Genomic DNA, 27173 nt, shown 5'->3' on the forward strand with positions numbered 1-27173 from the left:
ATTATAAATGTGGAGATTCAAATATATAAACTTTGCAAGTTTTGTATGTTTGTGCATTTATTCTGACAGGGAACACTTCTGTCATAACCGTTACTTTCAAAGGTAGTTTATAGGACTTTTCCTGAGATTTATTTCTACATAATGTCTTAGAGGTATTTTCCAACCTTAATAATTCTATGATTCTAATACATCAGATTCTGGTATTCCCTGAAAACTTTATTGTGTATCTATATGGGATGCATAAACTACACAGAAACTGCACAGATTCAAAATTAATTTGACTGTCACTGTGCAGCAGGGGTCCTGGTGATCTGAAGCAGACAATACAGTTTCTCTGATAGATACACACCATATTGCAAGTTGGGATGGTACAGAGATTACCAGTCAGGCAGCGTTTTGTGTAGGCTTTTTTTGTAGCTGCTCACAGTCTCTTTACAAAGAATGTGAAAATGTAGGAATATATCTATACAAAGAACATTATCTTTGTAACCTCTAATTATTGCAGTATTAAGTAAATAACTGGAGAAAAAAAGTCCTAAGAAATAATTTCTGATAAATTACTGTTGAACTTCTTTGTCTCACCTATCAGTTATTAGTGTTGATAAGGATATTACAGTACATTTGTCCACAAATGTTTCTTCTCCTGTACAGAAGAAAGGTATCTTGGTAACTATCTTAGTTTTGGTCGAGGTACAGGACTCATCATATTTGTGCTCATCAAACCAAACCTGCATCCATGTCTAAAAAAGAAAATGTAGGATTAGATTTGAAATTTTAACATTTTATTCAAATGCATGAAAAAGGACACTTTTAAATTATTAGAATGTTTTTTGCCACTGCTTGTGTATCAGGGCTGTTAATAATACAGTTATCACACTATTAAAGTCAGCAAGTGCTTTAATTTGCAAATGCTAACCAGTGATTTTTCTGTAGATGAAACTGAAAGTAAACTCTGTTAATTTAATATTCTTCAAACATTATTTAAAAATTATTAAATATGTATAATTTCTGAAAGTGTTGCTGGGCACTTGCAATGATTGTATGCTAACCTGACTTCTTAATATATCACTTCAGTAGGGAATACAAGAAAAATGTCAGCTACTACCAGATCCTTGGGAAATGTTTCAGTTATGGAGACTGAAAAGCCATAATAGTTATATTAAAGCTGTTGAATAGTCTGCCCAGAGATGGCCCATTCAATTGCTAGTCAAAGGAGCCCCTGTAATACACCTGAACTATACCTCTAATGATTTAAGGCAGGAAATGACTTAAACAGCTGTGGCTTTTGTCAGGTTGTTTGATATTAATGGTTTTACATGTATTTTTACCAGTAAAAGCTAGCATTGGAATTGTTTGTATTATTTATTATTGTTCATGTTAGCTAGCTATTTGCAGGTAATTAGCAAATTACTGTTTTTGCTTTTTTTTTTTTTTTTCCTCCATAAGAAAGATGACCTATTTCTAGTACCTCTTTTTTCTGACGGTGAATAAGAAATGACACTGTTCATTAGTAAATTTGTCCTTTAGACAAGTGTGGAATTTCCAGTCCCACTGAGAGCTACATATTCTAGATAAATAGTTATAGATAATGGAGTCTGCAGTCTTTAGCCATTGGTTAGTCATCAGAATTAATTCATAGTCAAATCCCCTGTTCTATTTACTGAAAATTTGATTTCTTTCTTAAGATTTTGGATAGTTTTTATACTTGGTAAAACACGTAATACAGTGGGGGAAAAAATAAAAACCTAAAGGCTGAAGAAATAGATGCTAGCATTACTTGAGGAAGTGAGACTGTAGGTTAAGTCTTGAGATATTCTTCTAAGTTCTTTAAAAAGTACTGCTGTTATATCTTACAGTGAATCTGGCAGTGCGGAATTCCAGAATTGTTAAATTCTGAATTTTTAAATGTTGAGGATACTGGTGTGATTAGATTTTGTGATTAACTGAAAAAATGCAGTGGTAGAAATTGAAAATGTTGTAACTAGTTTTCAGGGACCGGAACTAGTCCTGGAACTCAGGAACAAAAGTAAGGTTTATGGTCTTTGGAAGAGGTGCTAAGCAATTTATGAAGATAACAAATACATAGTGAAGTTGTGCAGGGAGAAAATGAGAAAGGCCAAAGCCCAACTGAACTTAGCCACTAAGGTGAAAGACAACAATAAGTATTTATTTCCTTATTGTTATATAATATCACAGAATCACAGAAACACCAAGGTTGGAAAAGACCCACAGGATCATCCAGTCCAACCATCCACCAATCACCAATAGTTCTCACTAAACCATGTCCCTCAACACAACATCCTATTTGCATTAAAAAGAGCGTGTCCAGCAGGTCGAGGGAGGTGATCCTCCCCCTCTACTCTGCCCTGGTAAGGCCTCATCTGCAGTACTGCGTCCAGTTCTGGGCTCCCCAGTACAAAAAAGACAGGGATCTCTTGGAAAGAGTCCAGCAGAGGGCCACGAAGATGGTGAAGGGCCTGGAGCATCTCTCCTATGAAGAAAGGCTGAGTGAACTGGGTCTGTTCAGCCTTGAGAAAAGAAGACTCAGAGGAGATCTGATCCAGCTCCATAAATATCTAAGGTGTGGGAGGCAGAATGGCAAGGCCGGACTCTTTTCAGTGGTGAGTGGAGACAGGACAAGGGGGAACGGCTGGAAACTGCAGCACAGGAAGTTCTGCACAAATGTGCACAAGAACTTCTTTACAGTGAGGTGACGGAGCACTGGAACAGGCTGCCCAGGGAGGTGGTGGAGTCTCCTTCTCTGGAGATGTTCAAGACCTGCCTGGATGCCTACCTGTGCGACCTGCTGTAGGGAACCTGCTTTGGCAGGGGGTTGGACTCGATGATCTCTGGAGGTCCCTTCCAACCCCTACAATTCTGTGATTCTGTGATTCACTGATCTTAACACTCCTTGAACACCGCCGGGGTCGGTGACTCCACCACCTCCCTGGGCAGCCATTCCAGTGCCTGACCACTCTTTCAGAGAAGTAGTATTTCCTAACATCCAGCCTAAATCTCCCCTGGTGCAACTTGAGGCCACTCCCTCTAGTCCTATCACCAGCTACACGAGACAAGAGGCCGACTGCCAGCTCATTACAGCCTCCCTTCAGGTAGTTACAGAGAGTGATGAGATCTGCTGGAGCCTCCTCTTCTCCGGACTGAACAATCCCAGCTCCTTCAGCCACTCCTCATAAGATTTGTGCTCCAGACCCCTCACCAGTTTCACTGCCCTTCTCTGGACATGCTCCAGGGCCTCGATGTCTTTCTTGCAGTGAGGGGCCCAAAACTGGACACAGCACTTGAGATGCGGCCTCACCAGTGCTGAATACAGCGGACTATCACTGCCCTGTTCCTGCTGGCAGCACTGTTCCTGATGCAAGCCAGGATGCCATTGGCCTTCTTGGCCACCTGGGCACACAGCTGGCTGATGTTCAGCTGTGCATCAATGAAATAATATTTATTTATTGTTGTTATCATATTAATTTACTTAATTTATCTATTATATAAATATATTACCAGTAAGAGGAAGGCTAGGGAGAATCTCCATCCCTTGTTGGATGCAGAGGGGAACACAGTGACGAAAATCAGGATAAGGCTGAGGTACTTAATGCCTTCTTTGCCTCAATCTTTACTAGTTGCTCCCTGGGTACACAACCTGAAAGCTGGATGCTCACAAGTCCATGGGGCCTGATGGGACCCTAGAGTGCTGAGAGAGTTGGCAGATGTGGTCGCCAAGCCATTCTCCATCATCCTTCAATAGTCCTGGCTAACAGGCTGTCCTGGTGGACTGGAGACTGGCAAATGTGACACCTCATCTTCAAAAAGGGCCAGAAATATGATCCTGGTAGCTACAGAGCTATCTGTCTCACCTTGATGCCTGGAAAGGTTATAGAAAAGATAATCTCAGGAGCCATCGTGGGTCAATTAGAGGTCAACCAGGAGATCAGGCCTAGTCAGCATGGGTTCATGAATGGTAGATCCTGTTTGACAAACCTGATTTTGTTCTATGACAAGGTGACTTGCTTAGTGGGTGAAGATAAGGTTGTTGATGTGGACAGCCTGGACTTTGACACTGTCCCCCACAATGTTCTCATAGTGAAGCTGCTTGCCCATGGTTTGGATGGGCATACACTCTGCTGGGTGAAACACTGGCTGGATGGCTGGACAAAAAGGGTTATAATCAATGGAGTTAAATCCAGCTGGAGGCCAATCATGAGTGATGTCCCCCAGGGCTTGGTAATGGGGCCACTTCTATTTAACATCTTTATTAACGATCTAGATGAGGAGATTGAGTGCACCCTCTAAGTTTGTAGACAACACCAAGTTGGGAGAGAGTGTTGATCTGCCTGAGGGGAGCAAGGCACTACAGAGGGACCTGGATAGACTGGATCGATGGGCCAAGGTGAACTGTATGAGTTTCAATAGGACCAAGTGTTGGGTCCTGCATTTTGGTCACAACAACACCAGGCAACCCTATGGGCTTGGGGAGGAGTGGATGGAAATTGCCTTATGGAAAGAGACCTTGGTGTACTGATGGACAATTGGCTTAATACAAGCCAGCAGAGTACCCAGGAGGCCAAGTAGGCACGCTGGTCATGGTGTGGTGAGCAGGACCAGAAATAGGGAAGTAATGTGCCCTTGTACTCAGCACTGGTGAGGCCCCACCTCAAATACTGTGTTCAGTTTTGGGCACCTCAATACAGAAAGGACATTGAGGTGCTGGGGCAGGTCCAAAGAAGGGCAACAAGGCTTGTGTGGGGCTTGGAGAGTATGCCCTATGAGGAGAGATTGAAGGAATTGGGGCTGTTTACTCTGGGGAAAAGGGGGCTGAGAGGAGACCTTACGGCTCTCTTTAAATACCTGAAAGGTGATTGCAGGGAGAGCGGGGTTGGTCTCTTCTCACTGGAGACAGCTGACAGGACAAAGGGAAATGGCCTCAAGTCATGCCAGCGGAGGTTTAGATTGGATATGAAGATAAACTTCATTACAGAAAGAGTCGTTAAGCACTAGAATAGGCTGCCCAGGGGGGTGATGGTTGAGTCACCATCCCTTAAGTGTTTAAAAACCATTTGGATTTGATGCTCAGGGACATGATTTAGTGGTAGGTTGTTAGAGTTAGGGTAGCATGGTTAGGTTTTGATGGGTGATCTTGAAGGTCTTTTCCAACCTGAGCAATTTATGATTCTGTAACACAGGAGTGTCAAATTGTGAGCAAACTGCATCTAAACCTCTGTGTGAGCATTCAGTATGCATTAACAAACATAAATGGAGAACAAACATAAATGAAGAATATTTTACAAGGTTTCAGCTACAAGACCATTCTTGTCTATTCTAAATTTTTTTTGTATACTTAAAGGTATGAAATAATTTTTAATCTTTCAGTCAAATCTTGACTTTGCTTTACATCTCTTCTATTTTCATGCCATACATATTGTTATGTAAAATCATTTATTTCATATTGATGAATATTTTTTGTGATCTCTGTAATGCTGTGAAACTTTCAGATTGTGTATAATTTAAAATGCTGCTTAAGCTTTTTTTGATGTATGTTCACTTTTCTTGTCACTGTCTGGGTTTGTTTTCTTTGAGGCATTCAGAAGGTACTAAATATAAATAAAAATTATCAAAGGTATTTTTCTGGTCTTGATAAGGCCTTTCCATTTTAGAGCAAAACTGGTTTAGTTCAGTTTCCCTCTTCCTTCTAATTTCTTGAAATAGATTTCTCCGATGCCTTATTAATCAGGGTGGAATATAGCTGTGGCTAGTTCGCATAGAGGTTGTTATCTTCCAATCCTAAGGTGAAAGAGGTAATAGAGTGTAACACAATATCTGTAGTCAGTGGTCATCAAGCCAAATACAAGTATAGTGAGAGGAACAAGAACTTGATAGTGATCCAACAGGCCCAACCTGATTCCTCAGAATTTAGTGCACCAATTGAATTAAAGATTAGCAACAACAAAAACAAAAAACAACTGAAAAATAGACTTTAAAGTAAAATAATAATTTTCGAATAGAGAAAGATTGAGTAAGTTAATGACAAGTTTGAATATGAAATGAAATGTAAGTGAAAGAAGAAAATCTGCTCACTGATTGCCTTATTATGCTTTTTGAGGTGATCAGGTTTGTGAAATGAGATGGTAGACTCAGATGGATCTCCAGAAATTGTTTCATATGTGTGCTGAAGTATGAAGAAAGTGTTGAAAGCAAATTATTTGGCATTTGATAACAAAATCATTGGCTTATTGAAATACTTTTTGAGACCGAGGCTGACACATAAACAGAGATTAATTCAGTCTTTATCCACTGAATCACCAGACTCCAGAACTAAATTTCTCCCAGAAATATTGAGTTGTGTTCAGTGCATACATAAATTAAATCTTTATTATCTTAGTTGCTCAGAAGTGTTTAAGTAACTAAATGCCACTGATATCTAACGGAAAATTGTGATCAGATATTTGGTCTTGGCTGTTAAGACTGTACGCAGTGAAGCGTAACTACATGAACTTGAGCCCTTTCACACTTGTAGAATGGTACATGATCACCTATCTTCATTTTTGCCATTTGCAAGCTGAGACACATTAGAGAAGCTGTTTCAGAATAATCTCACAATATTTCACTTTTCCTGATATACTGGATCCTTCAGTGCCATAATATCTTGATACTTCTATGTGAGCAGAAGAGCTCTAGGCCCATCAGCACAGCTTGATTAAGTTATCCTTCACCAAACCAAAAAAACATTGCTGTGGTCTGTTGGACACCTGCTTCTTATTGCCAGATGTGAGACTTCTACACAAAATATTGATTATTGGAAGAGAGAATGCCATTTTTCTTTGAGATCTGCACACTGAAATGATGTCAACACAAGAACATAGGTCTGTGTGACATTATGGAGAGTTTTGCAGATCGTGAGACATCAAACCTAGTGAACCCTGAGTAAGGTGGAATAGAATTTTTAGAACAGATCTTTCAAGTTAGGAGTACAGGCTTAAGCCTGCAAGAAAGATGGGTTAAAATTACAGTCATAGGACTGTAAATATACATATTTGTGTTTGTCATTCCTTAGAGCCTCATCAATCAGTGTATCCAACCGCAGGCAGTGCAGTCTATGAAGGCCTCTGGGGTCTTCAGCAGTGCTAATATTGTTAATTCACTGAATATGAGAGCTCTTTTACTGGCCATTGTCCTTTAAGTAATCAAAATTTACAGTGCACATACTCTGTTAGTGCCATATTTAACTCAGTAGAAAGAAGTGTGATACAACAAGCCGTCAGTTTATGGCCGTCTTCTGTATTCCTATCTTGGAGATAACAGAACTGATTCCCCATCTCCCTCAGGCTCTTGAGGAATCTCTGTTCTTCAGTTATGTTGGTTGCAGGTTTTTTGGTATACTGTATACAGTAGCCACAAGAGGGCAGAGATGTGTAGCACTGTACTTAGTACACACCACGTAATGAATCTGTGTTTTGGGTGTTGAACTATTGGTAATGATGTCTCAGTTCAATTATGTTGGACAGGTTGCAGCATGTTGTCTTAGATAATTTACAGCTGATGCATACTTTCAGTGTAAAAGTAAGCTAATTTTTTATTGTTATCTGTACTGTGATAATGAATCATGTTAATTGTATTAGTAGAAAGTGTAATTCTTTCTTTCATGTTTTGTTCTACTTAAATGCCCAGGGACTAGTGCATTCTCTTTACATTAAGTGAGGAAAATCACCTCTGAGTTTTTGAAGACAGTTTGTCAGATATGACTGCTTTGCAGGGGAGTAAGGATGTTGATCTTAAGATAAATTTTGGTTGCCAGCTTGCTTCCCTTCTGGTTGCTCTTTTGCAGCTTAAAATTTTTGGGTGAGAGCGTGGGAAGGCGCTCTACTAGTTGTTAAATAGTTTATTCTTTCTCCCTAGAATTTTACCAATTAAACAATAAATAAATACTAATTAGTAAGCACTTGTTTGTAATGTTAATTTAAGACAGAAAAATAGCTATAAAATAAACTCTGCTCCCGTGAGACCCTACCTGGAGTACTGCATTACAGGTCCCTGCCTGTAACAAGGGGGTTGGAACTAGATGATCTTGAAGGTCCTTTCCAACTCAAACCATTTGATGATTCTCTTAAGCATTCATTGTCACTAGATATACGATCGTTTTCTTGCATTGATTATTAATGAAATGCTTTGTGATTCGTGCATTTTTGAAACTTGTAAGTAATAGGCAAGCCTAAGATAATAAGAAGGTAATGCTAATGTAACAAGGTCATAAACTGTACAAATAGAGTATTTATATGTTGTGTTGTTATTCTATTAAAAAGAAGTTAAGAATTACAGTTTTCCTCTTGTTCTCTAATGCCGTTCTTAACCATGACAGAATTGCTGACACTTCTTCCTTCTGTGGTCCTTAGCTATTATAAATTTCACTGTTTACTTTTTTTTTTACCCTTCACTTAATAATGCTTTCCAGATGTTTTTGTTTTTTCTTTGGTTCTTGTAATATGGCATATATCTGTGCACTGACTGGTTCTTTTTCCTCTCTCTAGTACTGTCAGTGTGTGTAAGACCGGGCAAAAGAGCTGTTTGCTTGTTTTCTTTCTGGGAAGGCAAGCTGGCTGATTGATGAGTTCTCTATACACAGCCTATATTACAACGATTTTTAATTTCTGCATTTTAGGTGCCTTATCAGGAGCCAGAGAAAGCTGGGAGTATGATTCAGGAGCAAGAGATCTTCAGAGTCCAGACCTTCAGAGTCATTTTACCCTACAGAAGGTATTGGAGAATGGTGGAAGCAATGTGGCTAAACAAGCTGCTCTGCAGAAGCTTCTATCTCAGGCCTCGAATTATAGCAGCTCTGTTGGAGGAAACTACTTGGAACTTGCCAATACTGTAAGTACATTTTTCCTTTCAAGTCCTATAGATTATTTGTTCTTGTAATTCTATACATATAGAAGCGTGTTAATTCAGCCTTTGGACAGTCACGGAAACAATGTCAGGCTGCCGGTGCGTTTCATTTACAAGAAAGCGAATGTGATTTTAGCAAGTGGTGGTGTATAATATTTCCAAAACTCATAGAATTGAGTGAAAAAGGATAGTAGTCATTGAGAAACCATGTTCAAGTTCTTAAGTTACGCAGCTTAACAAAACAAGAGGTATGTGTAAAATCTTCCTACCCGTTTCTGCCAGTGACAGCACTAAACAGGAGCTATTGACAGGAGCTATTGACTTCTTTTCAGGCAGAGGCCTTACAGAGGGATCGTGACAAGTTAGAGGACTGGGCAATCACCAACCACATGCATTTTAACATGGTTGAGTGCTGGATTTTGCAATTGGAGTTGGGCACTTCTGGCTACGTGCTCATACTGGAGGATGAAAGTCTGGAGAGCAGCTCCATGGAAAGGAATCTGAGAGTTCTGGTTGAGGACAAGCTGTATGGAAGCCAGCACCATGCCATGGCAGCCCAAGGGGCCAACTGTATCCTGGGTTGCACCAGACCCAGCTCTGCCACCAGGACGGGAGGTGTTGTCTGCTCTGCACTGTGCAGCTTCACCTCTTCACCACATGTCTCAGTATAAAGAAGGACACGGAACTGTTAGACTGAATCCAAAGGAGGACTGCAAAGATAGAGAAGGGTCTGGAAGGGAAGACGTATGAGGAGACATCTTTGGGTTTTGTAGTTCAGCGCAGAGGAGGCCGAGGGGAGCCCTCATGGCGGCTGCAGCTCCTCACAGGGAGCAGAGGGCAGCACTGAGCTCTGCTCCCCGTGACAGCTGTGACAGCTACAGGGCCTGAGGGAACGGCATGGAGCTGTGCCAGGGGAGGGCAAGGGAGGATGTTAGGGAAAGGTTTTTTGTCAGAGGGCAGCGGGCGCAGCCCTGAGCTGCTTGAGTTCAGGATCTGTTTGCACAACCCTCTCAGACAAAGGGTTTGAATTTTGGGTGGTCCTGTGTGGAGCCATGAGCTGGACTTGATTGATGGTCTTTGTGGGTTCCTCTCAACATAGATTATTCTGTGATTCTCTTAATTCATTTTTTTTATTCTGGACATCAGATTGTTGAGAAACATTATGTAGAAAAATTCTTCCCATGTGTTTTCTTTTAAAACTCTTTGTTGCTCCCTTATGCTTTCTATTTCTATACACAAGAACTATTCTTTGTTATGTAAAGATATGCAAATGTTGTACATGCAAGGCATTGTTCTTGGCTTCTCCATCAATATATTTGGATCAAATTCATATTTTAGTTCTAAGTGAGGCTTGTAATAAAAGACCGTTTTGTACTATGGTCCTGATTTATGCTGCGCAGAATTTTAAGTGGAGAAGTAAAACATGAAAGAGAAAAGGTTTTGTTTTTGAAGTGATTGCTTGCCTTCCATGAAATTCACATAGGGGAATTCTAGCTGCAAGCAAACCTCAGGAGATTGTCCAGTCCAGCTTCCTGCTCAAGAGTTGAAGTCTAATGGAAGCAATTGCTGGCAGCTGAGGAAAATCAACTTCTTTAAGCTACATTACTCAAAAATAAAACAATGAAAAATATTCCGAAAGTATTTTTAAAAGCCTCCTTGTTTTTCGTTTGCTTGTTTTGAATGCAATGCAAAACAGGATCTGAGGTTTCCATATGTAAAGTAAAAATTTGTAGATATTCAAATGTACCTAAGAGACAAAAAAGTTCAAAGAAGTTGCCAATTAATGGAATTATATCCTATGCTTCTCTAGGAAGCATAGGATCAAATCAAATCAAATCAAATCAAATGTATGCTTCTCTAGGAAGCATAGGATCAGTTGTAGTCAATTGTAAACCAGTTAATGAAAACTGGACAGAAACATACGAAATCTGTAAAAAGCAGAAAAAGCACATGATCTATAAAGAGAATAAGATGGAGAATCTGGGCCAGCTAGTAGTATTATATATACATCCTGTTATATTTCTGGAGATGTACACGGTTTTGACTAAGAGAGGATGTCTAGATTTATTTGAGAATCATAATATCCAACCAATCTAAAACTTACTTTAACTGAGGAGTGGACTTTGGAGAAACAGTACGTGTCGTATATCTCTGGTAATGCATTTGATCCTGACTTGAATAACATTGTAATAATCAAATGTAGAAGCATGGTCCAAACTACTAATATGTAAATTTCTGAGTGGTTTTAAAATTGTGAGGCACTGTTTTTTTTTAATGTCTTTCTCAGCCCTATTCTTCCCTGTTCTCTGGTTTGTATGATAACACCACCAAATTAAAATAAAACTATACTTGCTGGTAAAATTAGTACTTCCCCATGCTGAAAACTGCACTTGTGATTGTGCAAGTCTAGGTCTAAGGAAGATAATTAATCAATGCTCAGTTATACATATTTCCATAGCTTTGGTTGATTTGCTTAAAAATATATGATTTTGGAAAAACATGAGCTACTTCTCATTTAATTATTTTAAAAGATGTAAGATACAGTTTAAAAGTTTAAGTGGAATGGTTTAGGACTAATATACCTACATAAAAAGAATGGTTTAAAACTTTTCTTTCTGGAGCACAAACTGTGAGTTGCAGAATACTTTTTGAATCTGGACTTCATTCAGGTTTCAAGATGAGTACATATTAATGTGTTCTCTTCTTATGTTACCCCTGACTGATGTTGGTTCAGAAGTGGTGGGCTTTGGTAACCTGTGTGGAGGAAATGGACCTAGAGGTGTTGGTTGACACTAAGCTGAACATGAGCTAGCAGTGTGCCCAAGTTGCCAAGAATGCCAATGACATCCTGGCTTGTATCAGAAATAGTGTTACCAGCAGGAGCAGAGAGGTGATCTCTCTATTCATCACTGATGAGGCCACACCTCAAGCACTGTGCTCAGTTTTAGGCTTCTCACTACAAGAAAGACATTGAGATCCTGAAGCGTGTTTGGAAAAGGGCAGCAAAGCTGTGATGGGTCTAGATCACAGGTCTTTTGGGGAATGCTTGAGGGAACTGGGATTGTTCGGTCTGAAGAAGAGGAGGCTCAGGGGAGACCTTATCACCCTTCAACTGCCTGAAAGGCGGTTGTGGCAAGGTGGGGTTGGCCTCTTCTTCTGCATAACTAGTGATAGGACAAGAGGGAATGGCCTTAAAGTGTGCCAGGGGAGGTTCAGGTTGGATGTGAGGAAAAATTTCTTCTCCAGAGGAATGGTCAGGCACTGGAACAGGCTGCCTGGGGAAGCTGGTGGTGTCACAGTCCCTGGAGGAGTCAAGAACCTTGTGGATATGGCACTGAGAGACATCTTAGTGAGCATGGTGGGGATGAGTTGGGGGTTGGACCAGATGATTTTAGAGGTCTTTTCCAATATTAATAATTCTATGATTCTGTGATACTGCACTGCTCTGACAGGTAGATACTTTAAAAACAGGAAGCCTCAGAAGAAGTGAAGATCTCCAAATGTAATAGCTTTCTCTTTACTGCCATCTCTAAGTTTTGTTCATGCTTCTGGTTTTGAGAGTTACCTGATGTTTGTTTTTTACAAGGATGTTACACTTCTGCTTTTAAATATTCTTTCTATGGTCTTTGAAACTACAGTACAATCAGATATCTCTCATTTATATGTAGATGAATACAATCTTCGCAGCATCTTCATTTGACCCCTGCTAAGCACCGGTGTCATGAGGTATATGCAAATTTTTGCTGTGGCTTTATTACAGAGAAGAGGGGTGAGAGAAAATTGAGAGAATATTTACTCTGTTTTTCACTATTTCCATTTATTTCATTTATACTATTAATAATGAGAGGCTTGTTTACTACAGTCTCAATTTAGACTTGTAATGGGAGAGACATTGCCTTAGAGATGTGATTTGTTATGGTTACTTCCTTCTGTGTCTCTTTCTCATATTGTTTTACCTACCTTATTTAACACAATGTCAAACCTCTCAGCTCTCTTGTATTCATTTTCAGAAATCACAGATTTTAGCTTTCACATTTTTGTGGGTTTAGTCCAGGGAACTTTTCCATTTGTACAGAAGCTGGACAAACTGCTTTGTACTCTCACTAGGGTTACCTAAAAAATCTCTAATGGATCACTAGTAACTGCTTTTCTGCTGTTTGGAAGTTGTATTTCTTTTTGTACAACTGTTTTATAGAAGAGCAAATATTTTAAAACAGGTGATGTGTGGATACTTCTCCAGGTATTTTAAATGCTCCTATAGTTAGCCAGAGATTTTTTAATCTCCTTCAAAATGATTATGAAGAAGCAGAGTAGAGCCTTTCTGTGTCATCCTGCTGTTATGAACAGTTCTAGGCAGTTGAACATCTCCCCGATATATCCATACAGGCCATACAGACATTCTTTTGAAAGGAATGTTTTTTATATTTCTTTGTAGGTGTTCATGGTTCAGACTTGGTGTTCTGAAAAAAAAATTATGTTTCTTAACATGGATGCTTTCTGATTAGAGACTGTAATATTATTTTTTTTTTTAATTTTTTTCTACGAACATCTTAGCATTTCTCCTGTTTGAAAACTTTTTCTTGTTACTTAAATTAAATCCTTTTGGTTTAAAACTGTGCAGTAAAGCAAGTTAAGAAAGTGGGCAGGCGAGGTAGGAAACCGGCTTGGCTCAGCAAGGACCTGCTGAGAGAACTGAGGGCGAAGAAACGGGTGTACAAGCTCTGGAAACAAGGCTGTGTCACCTGGGAAGAGTACAGGAATGCCGTCCGGACTTGCAGACGTGGGATCAGGGAAGCCAAGGCGCAGGCAGAACTGAACTTGGCAAGGGACGTGAAAAACAATAAGAAAACCTTCTACAGGTACATTGCCCAGAAGAGACAGGCCAAAACGGGCGTACCTACTTTGGTAAATTTAAAAGGAGAACTGGCTTCAACAGATGAAGAGAAAGCTGAGGTGCTGAATGAGTTCTTCACCTCGGTCTTCACTGGTGGCCAGGATTCTAGTCTTTTTCACGTCCCTGAGCCCTGCATCCCCAAACCTCTATGTGGGGACCAAGGAGGTAAATCCCTCCCCACTGTAAGGGCAGAGCAAGTCCGAGAGTGCCTCCTTAGACTGAATGAATACGAGTCTATGGGGCCGGATGGCGTGCATCCCAGGGTCCTGAAGGAGCTGGCTGAGGTGGTTGCCGAGCCGCTCTCCATCATATTTGAGAAGTCGTGGCTGTCAGGTGAGGTCCCGAACGACTGGAGGAAGGGTCATGTCACTCCCATATACAAGAAGGGGAGCAGGGAGGACCCGGGGAACTACAGGCCGGTGAGTCTCACCTCCGTGCCTGGGAAGATCATGGAACAGATCCTCCTGGACAACATGCTCGGTCACATAAAGAATGAGCATGTGATCCGAGACAGCCAGCACGGCTTCACCAAAGGAAGGTCATGCCTAACTAATCTTGTGGCCTTCTATGATGGAGTGACGGCATTGATGGACGAAGGGAAGGCGACCGATGTCATTTACCTGGACCTGAGCAAGGCCTTTGACATGGTCCCCCACCACATCCTCATCTCCAAATTGGAGGGAAGTGGATTTGATGGGTGGACGACCCGATGGATAAGCAATTGGTTGAAAGGCCGCAGACAGAGGGTGGTGGTCAATGGCTCTATGTCCAGGTGGAGGCCGGTAACAAGTGGTGTCCCCCAAGGGTCTGTCTTGGGACCGGTGCTCTTTAACATCTTTATTAATGACATCGATGAGGGAATTGAGTGCACCCTCAGCAAGTTTGCTGACGACACCAAGCTGAGTGGTGCGGTTGATACGGTGGAAGCAAGGGATGCCATTCAGAGGGACCTCGACAGGCTGGAGGGCTGGGCTCGGGTGAACCTGATGAGGTTCAACACGGCAAAGTGCAAGGTTTTGCATTTGGGCCGGAAGAACCCCAGGCACCTGTACAGGCTGGGAGGAGTGGTCCTTGAGAGCAGCTCAGCAGAGAAGGACCTGGGGGTCCTGATGGACGAGAGACTGAATATGAGCCAGCAGTGCGCTCTGGCAGCTCGAAAGGCAAATGGGATCCTGGGCTCCATCAGGAGAGGGGTGGCCAGCAGGGACAGGGAGGTGATTGTCCCTCTCTACTCGGCTCTTGTGAGGCCCCATCTGGAATACTGTGTCCAGGTGTGGAGCCCTCAGTACAAGAAAGACATTGAGATTTTGGAAAGGGTCCAGAGGAGGGCAACTAAGATGATCAGGGGGCTGGAGCACCTCCCCTATGAGGACAGGCTGAGGGAGTTGGGCTTGTTCAGCCTGGAGAAGAGAAGGCTGCGGGGTGACCTCATTGCAGCCTATCAATACCTGAAGGGAACCTACACCCAGGAGGGGAGTAAACTCTTCAAAAGGGCTGATAACAGCAGAACTAGGGGAAATGGTTTTAAGTTGAGGGAGGGAAGATTTAGGTTGGATGTTAGGGGGAAGTTCTTTACTAGGAGAGTGGTTAGGCCCTGGAACGGGCTGCCCAGGGAGGTTGTGGATGCCCCGTCCTTGGACGTGTTTAAGGCCAGGTTGGACGGGGTCCTGGGCAACCTGATCTGAATGTGTATGTTTGGTGGCCCTGCTAGGCAGGGGGGTTGGAACTACATGATCCTTGGGGTCCCTTCCAACCCGGGTGATTCTGTGATTCTGTGATTCTGTGATTCTGTGATTCTGCAGTAGGGCTAAAGACATTCTTTACATACTCCTAAAGCATAGGTGATATTCCTCACTCAACACATTTCTCTATCGTTTTTCACTTTGTTACCAGTATTTATGACTAACATATTAACCTTTCACGTGACCTGTCACCACCTACTAATGATGCACCTGCTCATGCGAGTAGGTTAAATACTACTGCAGTTATCTTTCACAAGAACCTTGATACGTCTTCCAAATGTAGTCATCTATGAGCTTGTTTTTTAATTGCACTTGGATGCAAACTGAAATGTATTTCATGGGTAGCAAAGAATTGAAGTATTTCAAATTATTTCTGTCAGGAGGGTACATGTTGCTGATTTGTTTTTCATTTGTACTGGAATCTGCAAATTTGGATGAGAATCAGTAGTGTGGATAGTTTTGTAACCAGAGAAATAACTGATTTGGTGGTGTCATATCTGCTCAATTGCTAAGAGTTATGCAGTCTTGATTTGTTCCCCATGCTGCTGTCAGGAGGATCAGCATTCCTCTTTTGCAAGAGATCATAGAATAATAGAATCACCAAGGTTGGAAAAGACCGCTAAGATCATCCAGTCCAACTGTCCAGTGACAAAGAAATAAAGTGCTGTTCTCTGAAAATTTCATACAGGACAACATTTCAATATGATATACACGTTTCATATTGGAATTGCAGTGAATTTTAATAATCTGAAGGAATTAAATTAGAAGACATTTAGTTCTCTTTTTGTATTGTCCTTGTACATGATAAAAATAGACTAGATAAACTTGATGCTTTTTTTTCTTTGAGTTGAATGCATGCATACAAATAATACTCATGCATTTCTGTGTGCTGTTTGTTTCCATCACCAAAGTTCAGTGTTGGTAAGATGAATGTATTTGTTGTCACAAATGCCTACATTTACATGAGTGGAACCAACAGGGATGATTTGATTTGCCATGATGATGTGATTTCGCACCTTTATTCTGTCAGATGGAAATAACTGGATTTTTTGTTCAGAAAATCTTTGCACAAAGATTTTAAATTTCAAGAATGTGGCCTAGAGGATATTGATAGATGTTTAAACTGTCCAGTGTTTGAATTGATTAGATCTGGGATCCTTTACTGATTTTTCCTTCCAAAGACACGACAGTTATATAGATACCGCTCATTTAGTTGAAAACATTGAGGAAAGGTTTGGTGGGAGTATGATTAACTTGCAGAGGGGAAGAATAGAGCTGTATTTTTGAGAATAAGTCTGTGTTAGGATGCCTTCGTGACCACTTGCTCTTAGGAGCTTGTGTTGCTGTTTTCCTCTTCAAGGAAAGAGCCACATATTTGCATGTTCTTACTAACGCAGGGAGGGCAAATTTACAGACTTGCCAAAATTGCTTCCTGCAGCATCTCTTTGTTTTGACCGGTGACGAAGCAGGAATGATCCTGCTTCATCTTGAACAGAGCTGTCAGTGCAAGATGGATGTGTCTAGAGTATTGTTCTGAATTGCTCCACCTGCCAAATCTGCATTCATTTCTCATTGTAAAGGGAGCTGATTTTGGAATGCCTCCATAGAGAATAAGAAAGCTAAAGCATCTTTTTGTAACACCTTTGGAATATGTTATTCTTCAGCTAATTCTGCCTGACTTTCCTGTTTGTGTATCTCAGTTGGAGACATTAAAAACTTTGTGGAGAATCTGAATGGATGCTTTGTTCGTGCATCTGTGTGTGATGGGGGATCTTTTCTGTACAGTGGGATTAAGGTGACTAACCTAAGCTTAGTTCTGGCTGTGGACCATCAGTGCCAAATGTAGTTACCATCTCTGCTAGATAAACAACTCAAAAGATTGTGAAGAACAAAGGCATACTGTGAATATTCATAGTAAAGCTATATATGATTGTATTGAAATTACTCTCTTACCACTATCACTACAGATGAGAAGGCAATGTCTTTGTCTTAGGAAAGGACTGTGTTCTGCAAATAGGTACTACTGAGATAACCTCTTTGTCAGACTCAGTAGTTGTTTGCATTGCTAGTTTTTCCTCAGGATAATTGAGCCGCAAGTTAAAACAGCTAGAGCAATTGTTTTGAGAAAGATATTCTTTTTAGTTGACATAGGTTATAAGTGATGATATAGTGATAATACTGCATAAACTACTATTTATTTTTTAAGGGATAGGTGGCTTTTCCTTTTCTACCTGCAAGATTTGTGTCATAATTAAGCAAACATGAAACTGAAGATAATCTTCTGTCTATAAAATGTCATATTTAAGATTATCATTGTGTATTGCATTCATTTCAGATTGTAGTGCAGTTCTGAATATCTACTGGAAAAAGCACTGTTAGCCTATTTCACTCTTTATTTCACTCTGTCAAAAAAAGCCATTTATGGGCTTGTGAAATGCATGTAAAATCTGAATTAGTAAAAACTAAATAGTGATCTACATGTAAATTCAATACTACTGTCAAGTTATTGAGCATTTAAGATGTAATGATTCCTTGCAGTGCCTTAATGTTATGAAACATGCTTAGTACTGTAGGAAGATAATGTTGTGGGGATGCTTGGTATTTTACATATATTCACACAGGACATTTTGTTTGAAATTTAAAGTGCTAAATTTAATCTTTGTCCAGCCTTTTCTCTAGCACTTCAGACCATCTGACACTGCATTGTGTTATTCTCTTACTGGATGTTTTACCTCCCTGTTTGACTGTAAGCCAACCAGCTGATATTTCTAGGGTTGTATCCTATGCATCTAGCAGAAGATGTGCCTATGTAACTAAAAGTTTTTCCTTACTGATATGCTAAGACTATCAACTGGTAACAGGAATCTGCTTCTCTCAATCAGTTTTTTATTTGGCACAGCTCACCAGTGTTCATGTTAAGGGAACAAAAATGTTACTCCTTAAAAGAGCATAGCATTCTCGTCTGCACTCCTCCCCCAGCTGTAAACCTTTGTGTATGCACTGTAATTTTGCTAAGCTTCATTTGAACTAATCTGATGAATCTGTTTTTTCAAACTGACTCTTTAAGTACAGGAAAGATTGTCTGGTTGTTGAAGAAAGCAGAAATACTTCTGCAGGCGAGTGAGAACAGAGGACTTCACAGAGATGTGAGACTCGTGTAAAAGAGAGCCTTTTTTATTTAGTAAGGATCTAGTCTTATAGCAATCCTAATGATGAACCATTTTCTCACTTGCTTAATGCATAGCCATCAGCTTAAATTAAATTGCAATCATTTTTGGTATTGCAATCATCCAGGTATTTCTTTGGGGAATTTTTTTTAAGGAAAGCGTCAAGGAAGTTTGAAGACACACCTGTACCATGGTTAGATTCCACATCCCAACTAATGAACCCATACTGTTTAGTGTCTCATTTCATTTCTAAGTTTTTACAGTTTGGTAACTTGGTAATACTGATGCATCCTTTTCTGGTGAAATCTGCTCCTTTTTGTTCTCTTCTAAGTTTTCCTTGTTTTTAAATTAAGCCTACTAGTTCCTCAGTTTGGGAAGCTCCACTCCTTCAGCTTCCCTACCCTTTCACTTACATACAGAAATTTCAGACATCAAAGCATCAAGTATCCCATTTTCCCAAAGCACATCTATTTGAATAGGAGCATAATGCCCTATCTACCTTTGCATGAGACTACTGTGGACAAAAAGCACCTACATTTCATGTGTTTCAGGGAATTTGTTCAGTGCTGTATGTGCTCTGTTGGATAAACCAGAGCTGAATTAGTTGTTCACACTGATTCTTCCCAAGTTATTTTGTCAGGGGATGTGTTCTGTATTTGCTAGCTAGTTCTATTTGGAGCTAGTGTATAGTACTAAATAGTAGTAAATAAATAATACTAAATAGCCGGAGACAGATCTCTGCCCCTTCTCCCTTTAAACGCACTGATGTTCTGTGTTCTATCTTCAAATGTTACTACAGTTTCTTTTTATCCCCCCAAAATCTATTAGCATAAAAATATAGGTTAATTATTAATTCATCTGAAATCTAGGGAAGCTTGAAGTTGAACAGTATTTTGGTGGCCTGGAAGATGGAGCCCGCTTATCATAAAAGATCTTTGCCTAAGATAACGTGTGCCTTTTGTGCCTTTGCTTCCAAGGTGGATGTCATTTCCGTTCCACAGGGCTTAAAATAAGGCCTGAGAATGCCATTAAAATAAAACCTGATCATGGGAATGTAGATTCAGGCTCTTCAGAAAACCAGATGGTTTTGTTTGATGGACATTTTTAATGTTTGGGAATGTGGAAGCTGTTTATCTTTGATCTCGAGCGAGCGCTGCAATGGAATTTGTTTGCTTGAAGCTCTCATAAGGTGTAATAGGATTATGCAGTATGTTCATAGAATCCTGGCTTCTGTGTCTATCCTTCTAGTAGTGTCCAGCTTCTCCTTTTTGAAGTTAAAATTGAGATCATGGATTATTTCTGTCAAGAATCGTCTATGCTGATATGTAGTTTCTGGAATGTACAGCTGAGCAAAAACAAATTATAAACTTTTTTGAAACTTCCTTTCTATAGCACAGTAACACCATTACCACATTAGATGATAAATGTTATATCCTCCTTCTAACAACTCTGTCCTGAGGTTCCTTTTGTTTTATTTTGTTTTTAATTTGTTTTGTTTGAATCTTTTTAGAATTTCTATCAGCCCAGAGTTATGGGTTTTGGCACAGTGTATGTGAGTTCAAGTAGATCTTTTTGGTGATGCTTTTAATTGGAACTTTTGTGAAACAGATGAACAGTATTCTTCACCAGTATGTAAGGAAGATGAAGTGCATAGAATGATGGGTTTTAACACAGTTCTGGAATTTTTATTGTATGATTGGAACAAGCACATACCGATCAGGTGCTATAAGAAAGGGGAATCTTAATAAGTGTGTTTAAGTAGATGTTTTGAAGGTGTAGGTACTGAATTTCAAAACTTTGAATTTAACTTAATTGCAAGTACTTTGTATACTGTCCTCCTCAACTTCTCTATGCTAAGAAGCTGTTTATGCATCTGTTTTTGTTTGCTGTAGTTAAGAGAGCTGTGGCCCTGGTGCAAGAGCTATTATCTTTTCACTTTTCCCAACATCTTTTTTTCTCCAGTTGTCTGAGATGAAGAGCAATTCATCTTATACATTGAGCTGTCATCACTGCACATGTACATAATATAGAATTAATATTACCTGCTTGGCAACATTAAGCTGAACCTAGCATTAGTCTGCTAAAGCATCATTAACCTCCTGCATTCCAGCATGCCAAAAAGATTACCCTGCAGCTCTAGTCACAGGCAATTTTGTATTAGCAGCTTTTCTGTTTGATCTCTGTTGCCCTGTAGTTGTGGTTGGTAGTGGTGAACTTCTATGAACCCTCATTTACAATAAAGATGAGAGAACTTACTTCTTCTCCCCTTTTATACATATACAAAACACTTATGTTTTGCTTACATAATATATAGTAATTTTGAAAATGTATCTATGCACAGTTGAAAAAGGACTCCAAAGTGCTTTTCCAGTTCAGTGCTTGTTTGGTTATAATGCAGAAATCAACCATTATTCTGTCAACCACGTGAGACAAGGCAGGGTTTGCACAGAAATCTATCAGTGCCATGATTAAATTCATTAAGATGCTTCTGTTCTCTGGAACCGTTTCTGTCACTCTTGGATTTGGGATATTGAGCTGAGGCAGTATAAAACACTGTCATCATTCAAATTCCCTGCTTCTCTTTATGCTCTCTTTTTTTCTAATGAATGTATGGTTGTCAGCTTAGCTGTTTGGGATAATAATATTGGTGCCAGTGCAAAGGAAATTGAATATTTCTTTACACATACTTGCTATCAATTATACTTTCTGCTTTCTGTGAAGATATTTTTCAGTACGATTGCTTCATTTGATACTGCAAAATCATATTGCCTTTTCTCAGCCGGGAGACAGATAATGATGATAGCTGTATCGCTCTGTGTTGGTTAATTCTACTTTTTGTCATGGGAGAAAGCAATCAAAACAAACTACTTGAATTTCAGCAAGAGCAGTATCTGGTCTATGAAGAGCTGATAATGAAATAAGAACCCCACTGATGTACACAAGCAAGATTGTGCCCTAATATAGACATCTTTAATTTCCTACACTAAATTTCCTATTACTTCACCTACTTCGAGGTATAATTTGAGGGAGAAAAAGACATTGAATCTTTCTACTTTATATATTTTTAAAAAGATGCCTATTACTGCCTATTACTTTTTAAATGGATGTTGTTTACCTGATATTTACCTAATAGAAAAGCAGGGTTGCCTTGAATAAACAGAAATCGTCTTGCATTTACAGAATTCATTTGATTGAAAATGTTTTAAGTACAACATTTCAGTGAATCCAAACTCTGTAATATTGATACATATATACATTACACATCACATCATACATTACACATTACATCACACGTTACACACTGGTAAACGTGTGTGTGTATGTGTATATATGTACACACACACGTGTATATATATACACACATTGTCAGAAAGTACTCATCAGTTAATCTGTTAAGCATTCAAAAGGGATAGTGACCCTTCATGTCAAAATGGGATGCCTGGATGAGGGGCTGGAATCCCTCTGTCTTCTTTGTGTCAGTGTGAGCACTTATGCACAGGTCCAGCTCAGGGAATCATTTGTTTAATATGCCAGTGGTATCAGAAGCCTGTGGAGAGAAGACTTATAATTAGAAAAGGTAAATTCAGACTGACCACACATGGATGTCTTAGAGTAAAAGAGAAGTGGGCAGCTAATCAGCTGGGAGACCTGAATGTTTACACAGATGAGAGCATAGGTGGGGAGTGAGGGCGAGAGCCATAAATAAGAGTGTATGAAGGAAAAGATATGGAAATAAGAGAATATCTGATTTCTCATTTTCCCAGTCAGGGATTGGGAAAAATACAGTGGAGATGCAGGAGAGGAGTACTGGCAATTCATTATTACATAGGTGAGAGTTTTTGAAAGAGCTTTAATTCACATCTGATAAACATAAGGAAACACATGTTCTATTAAAGTGGAAATGCAAGTATCTTAAAGGTAGGATTTAGCCATGCACATATCTCCTTCTCTGGAGATGTTCAAGACCTGCCTGGATGCCTGCCTGTGCTACCTGCTGTAGGGAACTTACTTTGGCAAGGGGGTTGGACTCGATGATCTCTGGAGGTCCCTTCCAACCCCTACAATTCTGTGATTCTGTGATTCTGTGATATTATTAAAAATGATCTTAGTACAGTAAGTATGCAGAACTACAGGCTGCTTCTGGGAAGGTCAAATCAAAACAGCTGCCAGGATCTTAGAGGCTAAAAATGAATTCAGTGAAGTTTCCTTATACTTAGTCACAGAACTGCATAATGGCTGATGTTGGCAGAGAGCTCTGGATCCATCTACCCTTGATGCAGCAGGGACACTCAGAGCAAGGTCCCTAGGACCACATCCGAACTGCTTTTGAAGGTCTCCACGGAGGAGACTGCGCATCCTCTCCATGCCAGCGCTTCATCACCTGCACAGCATAGAAGTGCTGCCTGATGATCAGGGTAACCTCCTGTGTTCCATTTGGTGCCCATTGCCTGCCTCATTGCCTGGCATCTGGACAAGTAGAATACGTGACAGAACGGAAGGAATACTAGATGATGAATGGAAGCTAAGCAGAAATAAGATGACATGAACAATGTTCAAAAAGAACATTCAAAGAATGCCCTTGTTTTAAGCAAGGAGTAGATGAACGGCGAGGATAATTAGGTGGTTGCAAGATAAAAGCTGTGTAGAAATTGCTGCCGTCTTTCCCTGTTGTCCTCTCAGACATATCTCAAACATTAATAACAAGCAGACATTTACTCCCTGGTCCTCCTCCTGTTCTGACCTTATGTTTAAGGCTTAGTGGTGTCAGAGAGAATCAAAATGAATGTGATGGCTTTCGATGAAATGACAGAAAATGAGAGTGGCTGGCTGACAAGTTGGTGAGTGGCTGCATGGCATGAAATACTGGAGAACTGAAAAAAGGATCAAATGTAGAGTCCCATGGAGACCGGTTGGGTCAAGGACACGGCTTTTTGAGTGGATTAAGTATTTGGAGAAGGGTGAAGGGGTGAGAGCATCTGATTGAAGTGCTTTTTGGTAATTGCATTATTCTAGATGTTTTAGACTAATCAAGATGATGTGATTGAATGAAAGAAGATAAATTTGCTCGTGTTTTTCAGAGACAGTTCCATTCTTTGGTGTTACTTAGAATCGTTTCAGATGAGTTGGATTTTTTGTTCTCTAACCCTAGATGCATACTCTTCACTGGCATTAAATGGCAACAGTTGGCATCAAGAAGAACCTGTGATCCTTTTAGGCTCCCCCTTTTAGGTAATAGTGCATTAATGCTGTGGAATAAAAAGTTGTCTGGAAGCATTATCTAAGTATTGTATTGGATTTCCCATTTGTCCATTGAAATTTAAATGTTGGCAATGTATATTTTGTGCCAGATTGAGTACAAGAACGTGCTCAAGTTGTGTGTAGTAGGTTTGCAGTATATGAATGTGGAATTCATTTGTGTGGGGCATTGTACAGAGTGCTGCTCTAATTATAAAGATGATGCTGAAACAAACTAACTGCTTAGTGAATTCCACTCAGTGTCATTTTGATTGCAGTGATAGTTAAACAAAACAAAGCAAGGTCTTATTCCACGTGTTCTGGAATTGTGGTTGGCTATTTGTGCATGTTGCATGCAGAGTGAAGTTGCTTGTTAGAGAATGGTATGCACTGTGTACTGAAAAACGTGTTCTAAATGTATTTAACAGATAACTTTTTATGCTATGTCTTTCTGTGTGCAGCTGTCAAGGACGGAAAATTCATATGTGGCAATGGTCACACCTGCAACAGTAACTGTTAAGAAACAGAGATATCTTGTAAGGGCGAGACCTTGTAAAATAACTATGGTGATGCAAAGTTTTCCCATATTCTAAGAGTTGCATCTTGTCCCAAAAGAATACTATTACAGATAATGTCAGTTTTACTCAATGATTATTCAGGCCAAAGGGTAGACTCCTCAGTACATCTCTGGTACATTTAAATGATTGTTAATAAAGGTTTAAAAGAGTAACAGAGTAGAGCGGCCATAGAATTAGATCCACAGTCAGTAAACTGGCGACACTAATGGTTTTTACTGGATAATTCTGAAATTATCTTGGGAAAAATCTGTCAGCGCAAATGCACTTACTTACAAGCAGTATGCATTGTGAGTGCTTTAGAGGTAGAGAAAGCAGTAATTGACCAGAATGCCCTGAGAGTGAGTGGGAGATCAGTATCTCCTTCTTGACAGAACTCTTTTGGAGGACGCCCTTTTCTGTTAGCCTCAGTGACAGCTGATTTCATTCCACTTTTTTTGTTACTCCTTCTCGTTTCTATTATGGGAGCACAAACTGAGGTATCCCTCAGAAAATCTTCCTTTGGGCCAAGAAGTGTACAGCTGTATATTAAGAGGTTCCTGTACCCCTTGCATCCACCTATGTACTTACATATGCACATCCCAATGCAAGTAGATGCTAAAAGCAAAGGCAAACACTGGGTTGAGGGAAAGGGAGCATTGTTATCCTAGTTGAGGAATGAAGTTAGGAGACAGAGAATGAACAGTCAGGAATAGGTAAGGATTAATCTCAGTAGGCACTTCTCATGCTGAATCACAAGGCTCTCTATTCTCTCTGCGGCAGTACAAAATTTGCATTCTTGAGGCCAAAGAGAGAGTGTGCATTGGCTTCAGTGAAGTTCTTAGTACTTGCTACTGCATTAGATCTCTTGTATCTGGAAAAAGTGAAACTGAACAGTAGTGTAATCTATCTAGGAATTTAATCTTGCGGTGTAATGCTTTCACTGAATCAGGAAATAGACTCAGAAATGCTAGATAATTTGAATTTTCACAGGGGAACAAGTTCTACATCTTCTGATGTTTAGAAATATTCTGTATTTAAAAATTTAAAAATTGTGATGTAATTATCTTGGAGAGATGATGCATTTAGCCTTAGCTAACACTGTAATGTAGAAAAACATGGTAAGTTTTTAAGGACTTCAGAACACATTGAAATGGCACTGGCAGTACCCATTAAGTTAAAGAATTATCGATGCTTTCCAACTATGTAGTGTACAATCGTCAGTGCATCTGAGTGTACCACTCAGTGCAGCTTGTAACAATTGCAGTGGGTGTCTTTTGGAATTGAAGTAAAATAATTTATCTTCCGTTTGGTTTAACTACTTCATTAGTTTGCCCATGAGCCAAAACTATTTTTTAATTTTAAACTGAATTGTAAAATCCAAGTTGGATAAGATGATCCATAAAGATCATTGAGTCCAATTCCACCTTCTCCAACTCCTTGTGTATTTAGAATCATAGAATTGATTGGAAAAGACCTTCCAGATCGTCAAGTCCAACTGCAGCCAAACCATACTACCCTAAATCTAACAACCCACCACTAAATTATGTCCCTGAACACCACATCCAGGTGGTTTTTTAAATACATTCAGGGATAGTGACTCAACCACCTCCACGGGGAGCCTATTCCAGTGCTTAATAACCCTTTCTGTAAAGAAGTTTTTTCTCATATCCAACCTAAACCTCCACTGGCACAACTTGAGGCCATTTCCCCTTCTCCTGTCACCTGTCACCAGTGAGAAGAGACCAGCCCTGCTTTCACTGCAGTCACCTTTCAGGTATTTGAAGACTGCAATAAGGTCTCTCCTTAGCCTCCTCTTCCCCAGACTAGACAGCCCCAGTTCCTTTAGTTGCTCCTTGTAGGGCATATTCCCCAAACCGTGCACCAGTTTTGTTGCCTGTCTTTGAACCTGGTGCAGCACCTCAATGTCTTTCGTATATTGACATTCTTTTGGGGGCTGAAGGCCTTGAAAACACTCAGGGCTGCCCTAGACAGGCTCACACTTCTAAGAGGTGGCAACTCAACACACCCTCACCTTTCCTGTGGGTGGTTTACCCTTGGTGACCAACAGTGACACTGTAAGAACAAGGCATCGCAATCCCGCCCTGCAGCCCCCCCTGGGGGTCCCCCTGGCAATGCCTTTACCATGTTTATCAGCATGAGGATGTAGTTCTAGACATGCTTCTTACCCTGGAAGCACACCACTGAGTTATTTATAGCCAGCAATTTCTCACACTCCTCCAGCTGCTTCAGCAAGTTGGAAGGCTTGCCCAGCCCTTGATGTTCTTATTCTTAGATAATTCTGGGGTCATGCCTGCACTGATGAACCTTTGACACAAGTGCCAGAATTGTACAAATATAAACTCACAGGGAATTCCAAGCAGCTGTGAGGGAGTATAGGAGTTAGTAGGGATACTGATGTAAAGTATAGAAAGTTTGTTACCCTCCCACTTGAGAAGACATGGCTTGGAAAAGATGAAATGTTTTAAAATGCACTGTATCAGCTGCAGGAGCTTTTGAACTGAAGCTCTTTTCCTCTTGTATGAGAAATGAGGTAAGACAATATACAGAACCACTATAAAGAACAACATTTTTAATGCACAGGAAATCTGTACACAAAACTACACCGGTTGTACTGCTCCACCCTGCTGACTAGAGAACTCTGCCTGTTCCTGGCCTCGTTGGTGCT

General features: G+C 40.2%; 1 protein-coding gene across 1 annotated transcript in view; it reads left to right on the forward strand.

Moving 5' to 3' along the window:
- Positions 1 to 27173, forward strand: part of MCC (MCC regulator of WNT signaling pathway) — a 202496-nt gene that overhangs the window by 20393 nt on the left and 154930 nt on the right. Inside the window, exon 3 of the mRNA XM_042866143.1 lies at positions 8666 to 8877. Coding sequence (XP_042722077.1) covers positions 8666 to 8877 — 212 coding nt within the window. The remainder of the gene's footprint in view (positions 1 to 8665; positions 8878 to 27173) is intronic.

Source organism: Lagopus leucura, unplaced genomic scaffold, assembly GCF_019238085.1.
Source record: "Lagopus leucura isolate 7727_CA_CO unplaced genomic scaffold, USGS_WTPT01 Super-Scaffold_810, whole genome shotgun sequence".
NCBI classification, from domain to species: domain Eukaryota; kingdom Metazoa; phylum Chordata; class Aves; order Galliformes; family Phasianidae; genus Lagopus; species Lagopus leucura.